General features: G+C 39.3%; 1 protein-coding gene and 1 non-coding gene across 3 annotated transcripts in view; both read left to right on the plus strand.

The window, feature by feature from the left end:
- Positions 1–17,379, plus strand: part of Fut8 (fucosyltransferase 8) — a 295,663-nt gene that overhangs the window by 198,562 nt on the left and 79,722 nt on the right. For both annotated transcript variants that reach the window (XM_017802945.2, XM_029555569.1), the window contains one exon: positions 7,802–7,916. In XM_017802945.2, the coding sequence (XP_017658434.1) occupies positions 7,802–7,916 (115 nt within the window). The remainder of the gene's footprint in view (positions 1–7,801; positions 7,917–17,379) is intronic.
- Positions 7,140–7,245, plus strand: LOC115067538. Its single transcript, XR_003846941.1, has one exon. It is a non-coding gene; the product is annotated as a U6 spliceosomal RNA (small nuclear RNA).

Raw genomic sequence — 17,379 nt, forward strand, 5'->3', positions numbered from 1 at the left:
ACACATAGAGGGAGAGGTGAAAGGTCTTAATCGTTTGAGATTATTAACCTAGAATGTTGAGAATCTTTCTCAGGTTTCAGATTTATTTGAACAAAATGTTTTCCTGTAGTCATCCAGGGGTATTTTCAAGTGATTACAGAATTTTCTTAGTGCTTATGAGCACAGGGAAATACTTTCATGGGAAGTTGCTCTTGTTCTGTTCATCCATTAGTCCATAGGTGGAGACAGTGATTCTGCATTTTCTTCAAAGAATACTCCCCCTTAAAACAAGGCTCGCATTAAGGATCTAGGTGGGAAAATATGCTTCTATCGTGCATGCCTCCACTGTTACTTATTTGGGGATGGTTTCCAAACTGAAGTATGATTTGGATATTAAAAATAATTTACCAAGGATTGCCTACATGCCAGTCACTATGATAAAGGCTCTTCATTCACTGTGTTGCTTATATAGCATTATAACCATATGATATAAGCAGAATTATAATAGTCCCCTCTTATCTGTTGTTTTGTTTTATGTAGTCTGTTAGGCATTGTCAAGCATGGTATAAACCCAATTGAAAGATGGGCTAAGGAGCTGAACAGAACGTTTTCAAAAGAAGAAGTAAAGATGGCTATGAAACATCTTAAAAGATGTTCAACATCACTAATAATCAGGGAAATGCAAATTAAAACCACTTTCGCCTTCCAGTTCATCAAACAAAGTCCTGTCAAGTCTGCTTATCCCCCTCCTCTGGAGCTCTACCACAACCCAAGTCTGAGCTATCATTTTTCTTATCTGAACTGCTACAGACCCTCCTCACTGACCTTTGCCAGTCCAGCCTGCCCATATTTGTTGTTCACACCGCTTTCAAGTCTTCAGTCATTCTCCCGTTGATCTGAGTACAAAGATCAAAGGACTGAAGAGTCTGGAAGGCCCCTTTCGGCCCGGGTCCTCCCCAGCTTGCCAGCCTCATCTGACATCACAGTCTCTGGTTCCTGAGCTGAGCTTGTGCAGTGATTATGTCACCTCAGGGAGCGTGTGTGAAGTCCTTCATTGGAGATGCCGCCCGTCTCGGCACACACTGAACAAGGCTCAGTTCTTCCTAATTGCTTCTCAGCTGAAGGGAAGAGATACTCTGTGACTCTCTACTTCTTATACTCCCCTTCTTCCACAGGGTAAGACTAGCTTGTAATTGCCCATTCATCAGTGTGATCATCCGGCTCATGTCATTCTCTTAAATGAGGCTACGAGCTCCCTAACTGCAAGGACCTCCGCTGTTTCCCCCACCATTGAATTTCCAATGACCAGCCCAGGTCCTGAACACGGAATGAGTGAATGAGTGTAAGGAAATAACTTGTCATTTATGAGAGGCCCCACTCTCTATAAAGAACTCCAGAGAAATTCAAGGTCTGCATTTCTAGCACAGCCCTCAATGATAGCCCTGTGCTAATAACCAGGAGAAGATGCTGCAGCTTGAAGACATAATCCTAGACATCTAGCTTCAAACACTTGTTGAAATTAATTTTTACATTGGATTGCATTCTAACCTCCCAGACAAGTGTTTGTCAAGGCTGAAAGTAGACTGAGTGATAAACATGACTTAGATGTTGGGGTCTCCAAGGAAACCAGGAAGTAAGAACTCCACAGGTAGGCAACCAAGCCACAGCCTCCAAGTTAAAGGGCTTTGTTCTTCCTCTGAAGTCACCGATTAGCTGCGTGATGAATCCATGCAGAGGAGAAGTGGAAAGAGATGAGCCCTGCTCGGAGCTGCACTGGCAGAACAGTGCCTGCTGAGCCCTGCTTTCCAGGTGGAGGGTGAACAAAGGGATTGATGGAGTGAGGTCCGGAGACTGCAGGGTCCAGGGTCATGTGATCTTAGGTGAGCCCGAGGCTCCGTGAGCTTCAAGATGCCGGTCTGCAAAATGGAGAAAAATACACAACTGTTAGTAAGGATTAAACAGATGGTATAAGGGAGTGCTTTTCTAAACCTGTTGAGATGTGAGCTAATTTCCTTTATTTTGGAGGCTTTAAATCATCTGCAGATTCAGTGTCTGCTCTGCTGGAAGAATTTTGCCACCAGCTTTACTGAGATCCTTGGAAGCCTCAGGTGCAGGGTTCAGCCCCTTAGAGCTGTGGGGCCTGGCTGTCTGTGCACCTGCTTTTGGCAGTCCCTGGCTGTCTCCTTACCTCCATTTAGCATTCTTGATTTGTGCAGTTTTGCTGAGACTCTCTGTTGCAATGTTGACTTATCACTCATCCCAGTAAGTTCCCATTCGCTCTCCTCCTGACAGTCTCGCCTAATGTACTTATTCATTCAATTTAAATAAATCGAACATGGGCCTATGACAGCCGATAAGTGAGTCACACAAGAGCAAACAGAAGAGAAAGCTCTGCAAATAGTCAAATGTCAAGTAAGAATGGAAAACTGTCCCCACAGCTTCAGCGAACCTTGGATGTCTAATATTTATGGCCAATTGATGTCATTAGAAAGTAAATAAGCCCTCTTATGCTGCATTACATAAGATTAACTGCAAGCGATGGAGTTTAAATAGCAGAGATAAGTGCAGATGGAAATAAACCTGTTTAAAGTTGGAAATATTTGATGGGCCTCCTTGCTGCTTTTAAGATAATTGATCTGTATATCTATATTGAATCTCACCATAAAAGCTTTGAAGAGACTTATGGCAAAGCCTGTTCAGGCCCAAATCACATTTCTCTGGGGCCACCCAGCTTGGGTTAGAACCTTTCCAAAGAGGAGCTTGGGCTGACGAGATGAAAGAAACAGAGAGAAAAGTCTTGCTGACTGCAACCAGCCTACCCCATACACCCCTTTCAACCCCAATTTCCTGGCCAGCAGCTAGAACTAAATGACAGGCTATAGGGACTTGACCTGTTGTGGGCAGGGAAACTAAAGGAAGGGCAGTGGTTTACCATGGTGGAGAGAGGTGGAGTGGGTTAGAAGGAGGCCTAGTCGTGCTCTCAGAGTGTTTGCAGTAGTGCCATGTACAGTTTGGCTCCCCTTATCTAAGATTCCACTTTCTGTAGTTTTAGTTATCTGGGGTCAACTATGGTCAAAAAATACTAAAAGGAAAGTTCTAGAAGTAAACAATTTATGAGTTTTAAATAGTACATCATTCCATGTAGCATAGTGAGATCTCATGCCATCTTGCTGGTATGTGAATCACCTCTGTCTAGCCTATCTATCTGTGCTACATATGTAACTGCCATTTAGACACTTAGTAGCTATTTCTGTTATCAGGTGCACTACTGCAGTGTTATACTACTTGTCCTCATGTAGCCCTTGCTTTAGTTAATCATAACCACAAAATGCAAGAGTAGATGTTAATTTTTTACTGTGCATACTTTATAAATTAAGCATATATATTTTTTGAAAAAAAAAAACATGGTATGATATATGGTTTCCAGCATCCATTGGGGGTCTCTAAATATATCTCCTGTGGATAAGGGGAAACTACTCTATTCCTCTTTATAATTAAAATTATTCTCAAACATATGGAAATTAGATAGCTGTCATAGCCACTTTCCTTGTTACTGTGATCAGATACCCAACAAGAAGCAACTTAAGGGAGGAATGTTTATTTTGACTCACAGTTTGAGGATACAGTCCAACATGGCGGGAAACTTATGGTAACGGGTGCATTAGGTGGCTGGTTGCATTAGTATTCACAGTCAGGAGCAAAGAGATGAAAACATCTACTTCGCTTACTTATTCCTTTGTATTCAGTCTAGGACTCTAGCATATGGAATGGTACTGCCCACATTTAGCTTGTTTTTCCTATTCAATTAAGCCTTTTTGAAAACCCCCTCATAGATATACCCAAGAGGTATTTTTCCATGGGGATTCTGAATCCAATGAAATTAACAATGAAGATTAACCACACAGCAAACTTAGATAACTCTCAGATAATTTTTTGTTGCCTATGATCCAGATTTATCTATGGATTAGATTTTTCGGCAGTCTCCCTGTCATTAGTTTACCTTAAGAAATGTTATCATTCATCTTCAGATTGTTTTGCCTGTGTTGGCCCTGGAGAGAAAATTTTGTCTTTTAATATTTTGAATCAGATATAAATAAAAACCCTCCTTATGGTTGTTTCCTTCGTGGCACACACAATTGGCACAGACTGTATACCCCCCACACAAAAATTTTTATGGCTATGAAAATAGGGGAAAATACAAAGAACATAATAAATATAGCCAGCTTTTGAAATGAAGCTTTGACACCTATCACAGTTGGCTGTCTCTCAGTCAAACATCTATTCAGTGCACTCATTGTCATCAGCATCTGTACCTGTCTTCATTTTGGTGGTGCCTTGCCTGGGCTTACACATGCTAAGCCTTGATGTGGCCTCATTCAAAGCTGTCATATTCATGGCCATATTAGACTTTTGGTACTTTAGTGATCAAAGCCAAGATAACAGGTAATCAGAGAGAAAGTGATGCCACATAACCTCTATTGGAGGGTACTCCCCATCCAAAGGTCTAAAGAGCTGCTTCAACATGTCCCTCCCCCAAAAGTTTTACCACCTCCCACACTGCTACCCTGGAAACAAAGGCTTTTATCATATTGGGCCATTTGAGAACATTCAGAGAATACTCAAACCACAGCAGGTGATGACTTTTAGCTCATTAACTATAACATGATACATAACATGATACTATAGGCAACACAGTAGTCCATAGGAAGCTCTGTTTGGTGATATGAAAAATTTTCAAGTTGAACCTATTCTAGCAGGTTTTGTTAAAGAAGCAGTTTTTTTGTTTGTTTGTTTGTTTGTTTGTTTGTTTGTTTTGGACTTTTTTTGAGACAGGGTTGCCTTGTAGCCCCAGCTGGCCTGGAACTGGCTATGTAGGCCAGGTTGGCTTTAACTCCCAGAGATCCACCTCCCTCTGCCTCCCAAGTGCTGGAATTAAATGCGTGTGCCACCACGCCGGACTCAAAGAAGCAGTTTTAAATTTCTTCTGCAATAAGAAGAAATTTTGGGCCGCAGAGACCCTTGAAGTATACCCGGAATTAGGACCCACCTCCCACATAGTGGCTAACAAACATCCATAACTCCAGTTCCATGGGGTCTGTTGTCATTTTCTAGCTTCCACGGGCACTAAGCATACATGTAGTGAGTGCACTTACATACATGTAGGCAAAACACATATACACATAAAATAAAATACTTTTAAAAAGTATAACATTCAGGTGGCTGGGGCAGGTGGACCTCTGTGAGATCGAGACCAGCCTGGTGTAATAACAAGTTCCAGGCCAGCTGGGACTATAAGGAAACTGTCTCACAAAGAACCCCCCAAAACAAAACAAAAAACAAAACAAAACCCCCAAACAACAAAAAAAAAAAAAAAAAAAAAAAAAAAAAAAACCAACAACAAACGGAGCTGAAGAGATGGCTCAACAGTTAAGAGCACTGCCTGCTTTTACAGAGAACCTGTGTTCGATTCCCAGCACATGCATAACTGCTAGCAACTGCCCTTAACTCCAGTTCTAGGGAATCTGATAATCTCTTCTGGCCTCTGTGGACATTGCATGGCATGGGTACACTTACAAGCAGGCAAAATACTCATACAAATAAAATACAAGTAAATAAATAATTTTAAAAGAATAGCAAATATAAAATTAGTTAAAACATTTTAGACTCTTGCGCTGTTCACAAGAATGAAAATGAAGATAGCTAAGCTTTGAGAGTATCCTCTCTATGGGTAATATTAACACCAGCAAATGCTTGAAATTCTTTAGTAGTGACCCTGTTGTTCCAAAGCATGTTCAAAGTTATTCAATATTAATTTTGACTCAATTGTGCTTAAGATTTTAATTTTATGTTTATAATTCTGCTTTATTCAAAGGGGTTATCATATATTCTCTTTTGTCATTCATAATTCAAATGGTTTTCTGTGGGCTGCCATTGTTTTGATACTAAGTGATTAAAACCAGAAACCAAAGAGTTACCAAGACTATATCATGTCTTCCTAGGTAGCTAATTCACAGTCGTTGAGGACTGGTTTCAACACTTTTAAATGCATCCTTCTGATTGATCAGTCCTTTTCTTCGGGATCTTACAGGGACTTGAATACTGGATTATTTAATTTATTTATTTGTTTGTTTGTTTATTTATTTGCCTAGCCTTCAGTACCACGTATTACTGTTATACCCAACCAATGGCTTCTTCTTCTTTTCATTTTATAATTATTGGTCTGTGCTCTTCACACTCAAGGTAAAAGTTCTAAGGCAACTTTCTAGAGACTCTGGCATTGGGATAGATGGAAGGAGAGAAGGAGGGAGGGAAGGAGAGAAAAAGGGAGGGAGCCAAAATAAGGGAAGATGGTAGGATGGTAGCTGTTTAAAAGTAGACTGATCTGTCAAAGCCTTATGGACAAGGTGACATATGAACAAATATTTGAAGAATACTTGGGTGATTCATGTGGATGCATATTTGGGAAACCAGGGATTTCAGGGTGGAAAGGAACAAATATAAAAGCCCTAGATCATGCCTCACATTTTCAAAGGTTAGCAAAGAATCCCATGTGACTGAAATAAATTAAGCAAAGAGGACTTAGAGATAAAATCAAATGGTGGGCCATGGTGTATAGGGTCTTATAAGTCAAAGTAGTGACTTTGGCTTTGACTTTATGTAACCTGAAGGATCAATTCAATAGCTACTGTGTTGAATAAACTCTAGACATAGGCAAGGGTGGAAGCTGGGAGAATTGTTAGAAGTTCTGTTCTAATAATCCCCATGTGAGAAGATTGTAGCTTAGTTGGAAGCAATGTTGGTAGAGATGCAAAGCTAGAAACCAGTTATATATTTGCTGTAAGGTTGGTGGGGGTGGTATTAGAGACACACAGGAAGCTTTTCACATTTTTTATTACTAAGTGCAAGCCATTGCTTTTATTTAATACAGTATAAATAAAACCATCTGTACCAGCTCTGAAACTCCTGAAATTGCTGATGGCTTCAGAGTGAGAAAGCGTCTTGATTATTACATTAGTTTTGACGAGAGGACAGCAAATTTTGGCCCAAGGGCAAAATCTGGCTCTTCCTACTTTTGTTAATAAAGTTTTATTGGAACAGAGCCACACCTGTTCATTTATTTAATGCCTATGGCAATTTTCCTGCTATAGAGGCAACAGAGGATGCTCCCTTTGGCAGTACACATACTAAAATTGGAACAATACAGAGAAGATTTGCATGGTCTCTGCAAAAGATGACATGCAAATTCATGACGCATTCTGTAATTTTAAAAAATAAAGTAACAGAGACTCACATAATCTAAAATAGTTGGTATCTGTCCCTTTAAAGAAAGAATTTGGCTGATCCTTGGTTGTTTAATCCATTGTCTAAGATTTGTGTCAAAATTTTCCTCTAATCTTTTCCCAGTTGCTAGTGGAAAATTATGAGGGGTTATGAAATGGTACAGGAGAACATTCAAATTGGTACTATTCAAATACCAATACCAAGGTCTTTGTCTTCCTTATGTTAACTTGCCTACTTAATTGCTTTGGGAATCCAGTTCTTCCAGGTTTCTGTTCTGCTTTGTCTATTTTGGGAAACTAGTGCAGCTGATTGGCCTCGGGGGAGTGGTTGTATATCTTTTCAACAGAAAAGATGTTATAGGAATGACTCCTGAGTGGTAGAGAATAATTTTAAAATTTGTGGCCTTGATGGAAAATAAAAGATAAGCACCATCATCCACGTGAGCATCAGTCTTTCTGAAGAATTTGGCTCCCTTCTGATTTTGTGTGATCCAGTGAAACAATACAAATAAGTAGACCTCTAATACTGCTTGGTTTCACAGGTCTATCATGACAGATCTATACTACCTCAGTCAAACAGATGGAGCAGGTGATTGGAGGGAAAAAGAGGCCAAAGATCTGACAGAGCTGGTCCAGCGGAGAATAACATATCTCCAGGTAAGAGGGTTAGATTAAGAAATAAACCTTGAGTGGAATAAATAAATTAAAAGTGCAATAAAATAAAAGATGAAAATTGGGTTTTCTTTTTAGTCTTTTTCTAGTGTTTGCTTTTTTAAAAAATACTCCTTTTACGTATTTATTCAAAAAATGCTGTCTTGAGAAAACAACCTTGGCTAAAACAAGGTCCCTGCCCAAAAAGGGCTACTTCTTTAACAAAGTCTATACTTATGAACATGTTGCATTTTATAGGGAACACTCATTGGCAGTTTGAAGAAGGTGACATCATGAATAGTTTATGGAAGATATATTATTGAACTTAACTGTAAAGATGGTCAGATCAGATTTCTACATCCAGAAATGGAGGTAAAGTGCATACTAGCTGGAGAGTATATTGTAAGCACTGGCCCATGGCAAGGAATGAGTAATACAGGAGCCAGAGTGAGAGCTGAGGTCTTTAGTTTGTCAGGAGTTTTAGGCTGTATGAAAAAGAGGGATGGAAAGTAAGCTGTAAATAGATTTGGGAGCTAGATTATAAATGCTAAGCTTTATGGTACATGAACATTATATGATTACTGAAAGATGCTATTTAGTTCAAAGATGTAATTTTAACAAGAAAGAGGAAATATTGGTAAACCTTAAACCCCAGAAACTTTAAAAATTTTTATTTACTTTTATTTTCTGTGTATGACCGTTTTGCCTGCAGGTATGTTAGTGCATCTGTGACATGCAATGCCTTTGAGGCCAGAAGAGCGTATCAGATCCCCTGGAACTTGAGTTGAGGACAGTTGTTAGCCACTCTGTGGATACTAGGAATCAAATCTGTGTCCTCTGCAAGAGCAGCTGGTGCTCTTAATCATTGAGCATCTCTCCATCCCCCCAAGGGACTTTTAAATCGTCTTTGTGCGTGTGTGTGTGTGTGTGTATGTGTGTGTGTGTGTGTGTGTTTAAGTTCTTACTAATATCCATATATATTTTTAGATATTTATAAGGAAAGAATCTACTTACTTTTGAATTTAATTTTGCTTGTTAATATTCTCTAAACGTCTTCTATTTTTGGTTTCACAACATTCTTGTTTTGTTTGTTTCTCCCCCTAGTGCTAGGGATTAAACTCAGGGCCTACTGACTGCATGGCTTTAAAAGGTTTTAGGCATAGAAGGGCATGTTGAGAATGATACTTTAATATGAATCTAAAAGTAGTATTTTGGTTGAACTGTGTTAGTATTTGAAGAGACTAGAAGCAATGAGAACATAGAGGACAAGATCACAGTGAAGGTGAAAAGAAGTGAGGGTTGTGATAATTTGCATTGAAGTAGAGACAGATTTTGAGATTGGGAAAGTAGAATTAATAGACCTTTCTAAATAAGTGCAAGAGGTGAAACGATGGGAATGGGAGCATTGTGAACTTACAACAAATTGAAAGAATAGTTGTTCACGAGAACAGTAAATTAATAGTGTTACTCAAAACTGAAAAATGCTTAAAGTTGAAATAACCATGAAACAGTTTCTCCACTCAGTCTTCTCATGCTGTTGACAGCATAGTTTCAGTGTATAATCACTATCTTCCCTTTCAGAGTAGAAGCAAAAGGGCAGTCCCCGATGTGCTTCTATATATTTTAAGGTATATATTTTTATACAGGTAAGTTAGGAAAAAAAGAAAAAAAAATCTGGTATTTAGGGGTCATTAAAAACCAGCTTGATGCTGGCATGCTCTTGGTCTCATGCTCCCATGACCATTCATTAGAGGAGACTGCAGAATGAGAACCACTTTACCTCCTATAGGGAAGATGTGATTATCTCCTATAACTGCCTCCTCATTCAATGAACTATGAACAGCTGGTGGTGCAGAACCATCATCTTATTGGTTAATAAAGTGGAAACAACAATGGTTTGTGAGTCTTCCATGTCCACATATCCATTAAATTTTCAAGCACTATATTTAAACTATGATCTGGTCATGGTCAACTCTCTATACTGTAACAAGCACTAGTACCTGCTTTAGTTTCTTTCTCTCTTTTTAAAAAATCTGCTTTCTTGGTCGCACTGTGTATATCAGTAGTTCATTGCTTTTAATTATTAAGTCATATTACATTGTGTGGCTGCATCACTATATTCATTTATTTATTTGCTTGTTGATGAACATTTAGTTCTTTCCAGCTTGGGTTAATATGAATAAACTCTTATGAACACTCATATAAAAATGCATCCACGGGCTTTATACTTTCATTCTTTCTCATAATACCTAGCAATATAATGTATATTGAACTCAAGAAACTGTTGAACTGTTTTTAGAAGTGGGTATGCCATTTTCATTCTTTTTTTTCTTTAACTTTTGTGTGTGCATGTGTGCATGTGTGCCGTGTGGTATGTGGGCGGTGGTATGTGGTATGCATGCCTTGGCACTCATAGGTCATAGCATGCTTGTGTAGGTCAGAGTACAAACTTGTGGAAGCTGGTTCCCTCCATCCACCAGTCACAGATCATCAGGCTTACTGCCAAGCACTTTTACCCGCTGAACCATCTTGTCAACTTCCATTTACATTCTTAACCAGCATGGAAGTTCCAGTTGTCCCACATCCTCACTAAAACTTGGCATGATCAGTTTTCTTATTTTAGTCATTTAGTGTATTTTTAGTATGTCATTGTCGGTTTAATTTACATTGTCCTTTTATGATAGTGGAATAGTATCTCTTTGTATGCTTATTTGCCATCCTTGAATATATTTTCATGTGTGTTCGCATTTGCACAGGTACATGTGTGTGCCAGTGCACATGCATTTGAGTGGGTGTGCATGTGTGGACCAGAGAATATCAAGAGTCATTCCTCAGGTGCTGATCACTTTTCTTTTTGACACAGGGTACCTCACTGGATGGGAGCTTGACAAGTAGATTAGGGTACCTGGCCATGGAGCCAGCCTGGGATTACAAGTGCACACCACCATGCCTGACTGTTTGTTTCTCTGTTTGTTTTTGAGAGGGGGGGTCTCCCTGCAGCCCCAGATGCCAGAAACTCACTATGTAGACCAGGCTGGCGTTGATCTCACAGAGATCTGCCTGCGTCTGTCTCCCAAGTGCTGGAATTAAAGGTTTGAACTACCATGCTAGACACATGCCTGGCTTAACATAATTTCTGAGGATCAAACTCGAGTCCAACTGCTTCTGAGTCAAGCAAGCACTTTACTAATAACTGAGCTATTTCCCCAGGTCCCCTGTGAACTGTCCAGATCTTTTAGTCAATTTTTAGTTGGGATGTTTGTTTTCTTATTGTTTGAATTACTGAGGCTTTTTAATCTAAATGTGAGTCCTTTGATATAAATTCTGGAAATATTTTCTTTCAGTCTATAACTTGCCTATATTTTCTTAACAATGTCTTTTGAAAAGCAGAAGTTTTTAAATTAATGAAATCTAACTTTAAAAATTAAATTTAAAGTTTTCACTTTATCATATTTATGAAACTTTTGCTAAATAAGGTAACTAGATCCTTTTTCCTTTTTTCTTCTAGGAGATTTTTAAATTTACCTATTTATTATTTTTCTCATGCTAGGGATTGAATTCAAAGCCTTGTGCATACTTGGCAAGCCCTCTGACACTAAACCACATCTCTAGCCCTAGTTTTATAGTTTAGTTCTTGTATTTATGTCTGTGATCCATTTTGAGTTATGATATGAATGAATAGTTCAGGTTCATTTTCTTGCTTATAGCTATTTGAGCCTTTTTTGGAGATTAGCCTTTTCTGATTGTCTTAGTTCTTTTGTTGAAAATCAGTTAGTACATACATGTCTACCTTTCTGCTAATACTGTTTTCATTGCTATAGCTTTGCAGAAAGAATTAAAATTGGGTAGTATGATTTCTCCAACCTTACTCTTCTTTTCAAAATAATGTTGTAAATCCAATTTCTGATCTTGGTGCCCTTTAACAGTAGTCAAATATATAATTCTTAACCTTAAATATTATGTTTACTATTAGTATAATTTACAGAGAACCATAAATTTAGTCCCTCTATTCAAAATTCCTGTCAAAGTCTAATTTTTACATTTTAGGCCTTCTTAGCAAGAGCTTAACCTTGTTTTGAGATGCTCAGTGGAACTGAAGGAACTTTTCTGAATGTCTGACACTTTGTACTCATTGTAGCTCCCTACATTTTGTCATTTTAAGTTTATATATTTTTTTAAATATTTTTAAAAATATTTTATTATTTTTATTTTACCTGTATGAGCGTACTGCCTGCATGTCTGTGAGTGTACCCATGTCATGCAGTGCTGCGGAGGTCAGAAGAGAGATTCAGATTCCCCAGGAACTGGAGTTAATGACAGTTCGTAGCCACCATGTGGGTGCTGGGAATTGAACCTGGGTCCTCTGCAAGAGCAGTCAGTGATCTTAACTGCTGAGCCATCTCTCCAGCCCCAAGTTTATGTATTTCTTATATGGTCATAATCATCTTAGTTCTCAATAATAAAGGTTTTATATAATAATCCTAATAAGGCATGTACAGAAGTGTGTATGAGGTTCCTGACATCTTTGATTAGAATGAGAGCAGCAGGTAGTATTCCAGTTGCTAGTCCCCAACCCCCTTCATCTCTAATAAATGTTTTACTCTTTTAACTTACTGAATAAAAGTTGAACTAAAATTTTAACTCCTTCAATTTTGGTTTATATGTTCAACACCTTCTTACTTTAAAAGCTTTTCAGAAGCCAGAAGTAGTGGTTAGTTAAGGTCAAAACACCAATTACGAGTCTAAAATCATGTAAGTCATAAATATGGTCTAGTGATAAATCATAAAATCATACTATTACATATATGTGTAATCAGGTAAAGCAGAATGATAGCTCTGACACTATAAAATGGCATAGTAGTTTCCCCACACTGATTGGTAGCTGTTCTAACACATGTTGGGACATTTGGGTACCTAGACATATACAATAGAAATTTTACCTATCAAAGCTAAAGTGCCAATTAGTGATAAATATCAGGGGTGATATTTATGACTTAGTTCATCTATGGACTGGGGCTGGGGACTAACACCTATAACCTAGTACCCGAGAGACTGAGATGGGAGGATCCCTGCAAATTCAGGGCCAGTCTGGGCTACATAATGAGTTTTAGAAGAGCCTAGGTTTTTTTTTTATTATTGTTATTATTTTAATATTTTATTATATTTATTTTATGTGTACGAGTGTATTGCCTGAATGTATGTGAGTGCACCCATGTCGTGCAGTGCCGTGGAGGTCAGAAGAGAGATTTGGAGTCCCCTGGAACTGGAGTTAAAGGCAGTTTGTAGCCGCCATGTGGGTGCTGGGAATTGAACTCGGGTCCTCTGAAAGAGCAGTCAGTGCTCTTAACCACTGAGCCATCTCTCCAGCCTGAGCCTAGGTTTTTAAAGACTCTGTCGAAATTTAAAAAAAAAAAAAATCTATGAGAGGCTACTTGTACTAGCTACTCTTTATCTGTAGAAAGTTTAGATATTCATTACACTGGTCTTATACTGGGCTCAAGGTTTGGGGTCAATCATACTGATAACAAACAGACTGAAGGTAAAAGCCAATGGATACTCCTTGTTCTTTTGTTATATAAAAGTACATTCAAGAAAGCTGTGAGGAGGAATAACCTTTGTATGCTACTTCTGATCACTTCATGTATGCTAAGAATTATGTAAAGTAATTCTTACGGAGATTGTTAGAGTCAATATGAGGAAAAGCAAATTTGAGAGGTTAGTAAAGCTTGCCTAGTAAATAGCAGAGGAAAGAAACATCAACTCTAAGTCCATATAGTCACTACTAATAAGAAGCTTGAAGAGTTGGGTGGCGATTTTTGGTTTTGTTTTGTCTCTGTACGTTTAATTTTTTTTTTTTTGTTTATTTGTTTTCCAAATGTTTTGGTGAAAGTGAGTGAATGGATAAGTTTCAGAGCTTCTCTTAACTAGGTAGTGAAGACACATTCTCTTCTGTATCTGTCCATCATTAGCAAACAAGACTTTGCTGCAGAGACTGTAAGTGATGAGTTATCTCATGTAGCTAGTTAATAGGTGGCTTTGGTTTGAATATGGACACTGTCCCCTAAAGGACAAAGTGTTAAAAATTTGATACTTAGGTGGCACTAGTAGGAGTCCATTGGGTGTTATGCTGGTTTGTTTTTAGTGTCAACTTGACACAACCTGGAAAGATGGAACCTCAATGAGGATTTTCCCAGGAGAGAGTGACTGACCTGCATCCTTGTCTGTGAGAGATTGTCTTAATTGATGTAAGAGTTCCCAGCCCACTGTGGACAGTGCCATCCTGAGGCAGGTGAATGTAAACCAGACAGTGAGCCAGTAAGCAGTGTTCCTCCATGGTTGACTTCCCTCAGTGATGGACCTGGAGGCGTAAGAAGAAATAAACCCTTTCTTCCTCAAGTTGTTTTTGGTCTGAGTGTTTTATCACAACAGCAGAAAGGAACTAATATAAGCAGTATGGTCTTATAGGAAGTCCTTAGGCAAGTTAGAGTATGCGCTGAAAGAAGATTGTGGGACCATGCTCTCTGATGCTTTGTCTATCTCCTGGCTCATGAGGTGAACACTTTTCTCTAATGTGCTCTGTCATTGCCATGATATGCTGCCCTCAACAGAAATTTAAAAGAAAAAAGAAAATGGAGCCACCTGATGTTATATTAATATGAAACTCATTCACAGAGGAGAGTGAACTAAGACTTTAGTTTTATTCTGAATTTCATATTTCTTTTCAAATTTAGAAATATTTTTCATATATGTCATGGAATATCTTGGAGACAGTACCCAAGTCTATAAAATTAATTTTAGTCTCCGTGTATACAACCTATAAAGGTATTTTTATCCAGTGTTTTTAGTGTACCTACATCTTTACTGTAATCCATCACATGAAACCAGATGTGGAAAATTTCACATGTGGCATTATGGTGATACTCACAGAGTTTCAGATTTTGGAATATTTGGAATCTCATATTTTGGGATTATACCTGTAGTATAAATAGAAAGTAATGTGGGCATTGGAGTATGTTCTTAGCCTTACTGAGGACTCAAATCTGTATAACTCAAAGGTTTTGTAAAGTCTCAGAAGTTGTGTCAAAGAAAACATAAAAACAGACATAGATGCTTTTCAGGGAGCCTAAATTCCTCCCTCTCCTGTCTAATGATGTTGCCTTCCCTGTTTTTCAGACTACTGTTTTGTTTTTGTAGTTGTTGTTACAGTCTTGGAGATTGAGCCCAGGATCTGCATGCCATCTTGTTTTATAGATTTTTAATGGTCCAAACCAAAGGTCAGCAAACTGCTGCCCTTTGGTCAAATCCAGTCCAAATATTTTACTAAACAAAGTTTCTTTTGGAACATAGCCATACCATCTGTTGATATATTTACTGTGACTACTATTAGACAAATAATGTCAACAGAGAATATATGACCTGTAAAGCCAAAGGTATTTACCTTCTGGTTCATTAGACCAAAAAAAAAAAAAAACTTGCTGACCCTGACCTAGACAGTGGGTCTTAAAAATGTTTTTGCTGCCCTCTGCTTCCCTGGGCCTGCAGGACCGCAGCAGGCCTCTCTCCTACCTACAGGCCTCTCTCCAGGGTAAGTCCATTGCACCCCCTGCTTAGTGAATCCCCCAGCCTCATTCACCCTCCCATCTCCACTGCCATTCTCTACTAAGAGTTTGGGCCCTGCCCCATTCCTTGTGTGGGGGCCCCAGACACCTGGGGAACCAAAACTGCTCCCTGATCCTTTTCATCCAGACAAACATAGTGAGTTCTCTGGGCCTCAGGAGCACTACTACTGGGCCTGGCCCCGCCCTCACCTCCCTCTGCTTCCCTGGGCCTGCAGGACCAGCAGCAGGCCTCTCTCCTACACACAGGCCTCTCTCCCTGGTAAGTCCATTGCACCCTCCTCACGTTGACTCCCCCAGCCTCATTCACCCTCCCATCTCCACCACCTCTCTCTCCTCTGAGTTTGGGCCCTGCCCCATTCCTTGTCTTGGGGCCCCAGACACCCAGGGAACCAGTACTGCTTCCTGATCCTTTTCATCTGGACCAATGTAGTGCCTTCTCTGGTCCCCAGGAGCACTGCTTCTGGGCCTGGCCCCACCCTCAACTCCCTCTGCTTCCCTGGGCCTGCACCACCTGCCAGCCTCTTTCTGGGACACTGGGGATGACCTTTCCTCTTCCTGATCCTTTGCATCCAGACCAACCCAGCTCCTCAGTGCAGTCCCCAGGAGGCCTTGGGGCCTCTTCCCGCCCCATCTGCCTTTGCATCTCTCGGTGGCACTAATACAAGCTACACTAGACGAGCATCTTTCCTGAGCCATTCTCCCAGGCCAGTCCAACCCCTAAATTCCTGAGGCCAAAATAGGTCCTGGAGGGATCCAAACCTTAGGAGAAAGCCCGAAAACATCTAACCCTCACCTGAATTGGGCCTCTGTGGGAACTCCTGAAGACAAAAGCAATCCAGCTAATCCAATATAAAATCAAAAGAGTGAACCGGAAGCTTAGACGAACCAGCTTTTCATGCCCAAAAAGTAAACCACAAAGACACATAAAGTTCACAAAATGAAGCAAACCTAAACTTGAAGGCCTGACTCTCAAACAAGAATCAGAAACTACAAAAGAAATTCACATGTCAAAATCACAGAGAAAAAATAATAATACCAGTAGTACACTAGAGGAGTACAATGAGAACCCCCCTAGAGATAATGCAGGATGTGGAATTCAAAAGAACAATTGTAAACATGATCAAAGAATTCAGTGAATTTAAAGAACACACAAAAAAAGAAATCAAAGAACTGAAGGAAGATAGGGATAAACTTCTGAATGAATTCAGAAAAGAGTTAGAAATATTGAAGAATACTCAGACTGAAATGAAGAAGGAAGTGAAACACTTAGTAAGCCAATTAGAAACAACAAGAGAAAGCCTCACCAATAGGATGAATGAAATGGAAAACAGAGTATCAAGATTGGACGATAAAGTGGACGAACTAGACCACACAAGCAAAGAGTATGAAAAATTTAAGAAGTCACAAGAATGGAATATGCAGGAATTGTGTGATACTATAAAAAGACCAAACTTATGAATCACAGGCATACAGGAAGGAAAAGAATCCCAAGATAATGGCATGGAACAGATCGTCAACAGAATTGTCGAAGATCGTCAAAGAAAGTTTCTCAAAATTAAAGAAAGACATGCCCATACAAATACAAAAAGCATACAGAACACCAAACAGACAGAACCAGAAAAGAAACTCTCCACGGCACATCATAGAAAAACAGTAAATGTACAAAGCAAAGAGACAATTCTGAAAGCTGCAAAAGAGAAACAACAAGTTACATATAAAGGAAAACCCATTAGGATCACAGCTGACTTTTCAATGCAAACTATGAAAGCCAGAAGAGCCTGGATCAAGGTATTTCCCATTCAAATACAAGAAGCATACAGAACACCAAACAGACAGGACCAGAACAGACA

This window comes from Nannospalax galili, unplaced genomic scaffold (genome assembly GCF_000622305.1).
Source record: "Nannospalax galili isolate Female #2095 unplaced genomic scaffold, S.galili_v1.0 scaffold285, whole genome shotgun sequence".
NCBI classification, from domain to species: Eukaryota; Metazoa; Chordata; class Mammalia; order Rodentia; family Spalacidae; genus Nannospalax; species Nannospalax galili.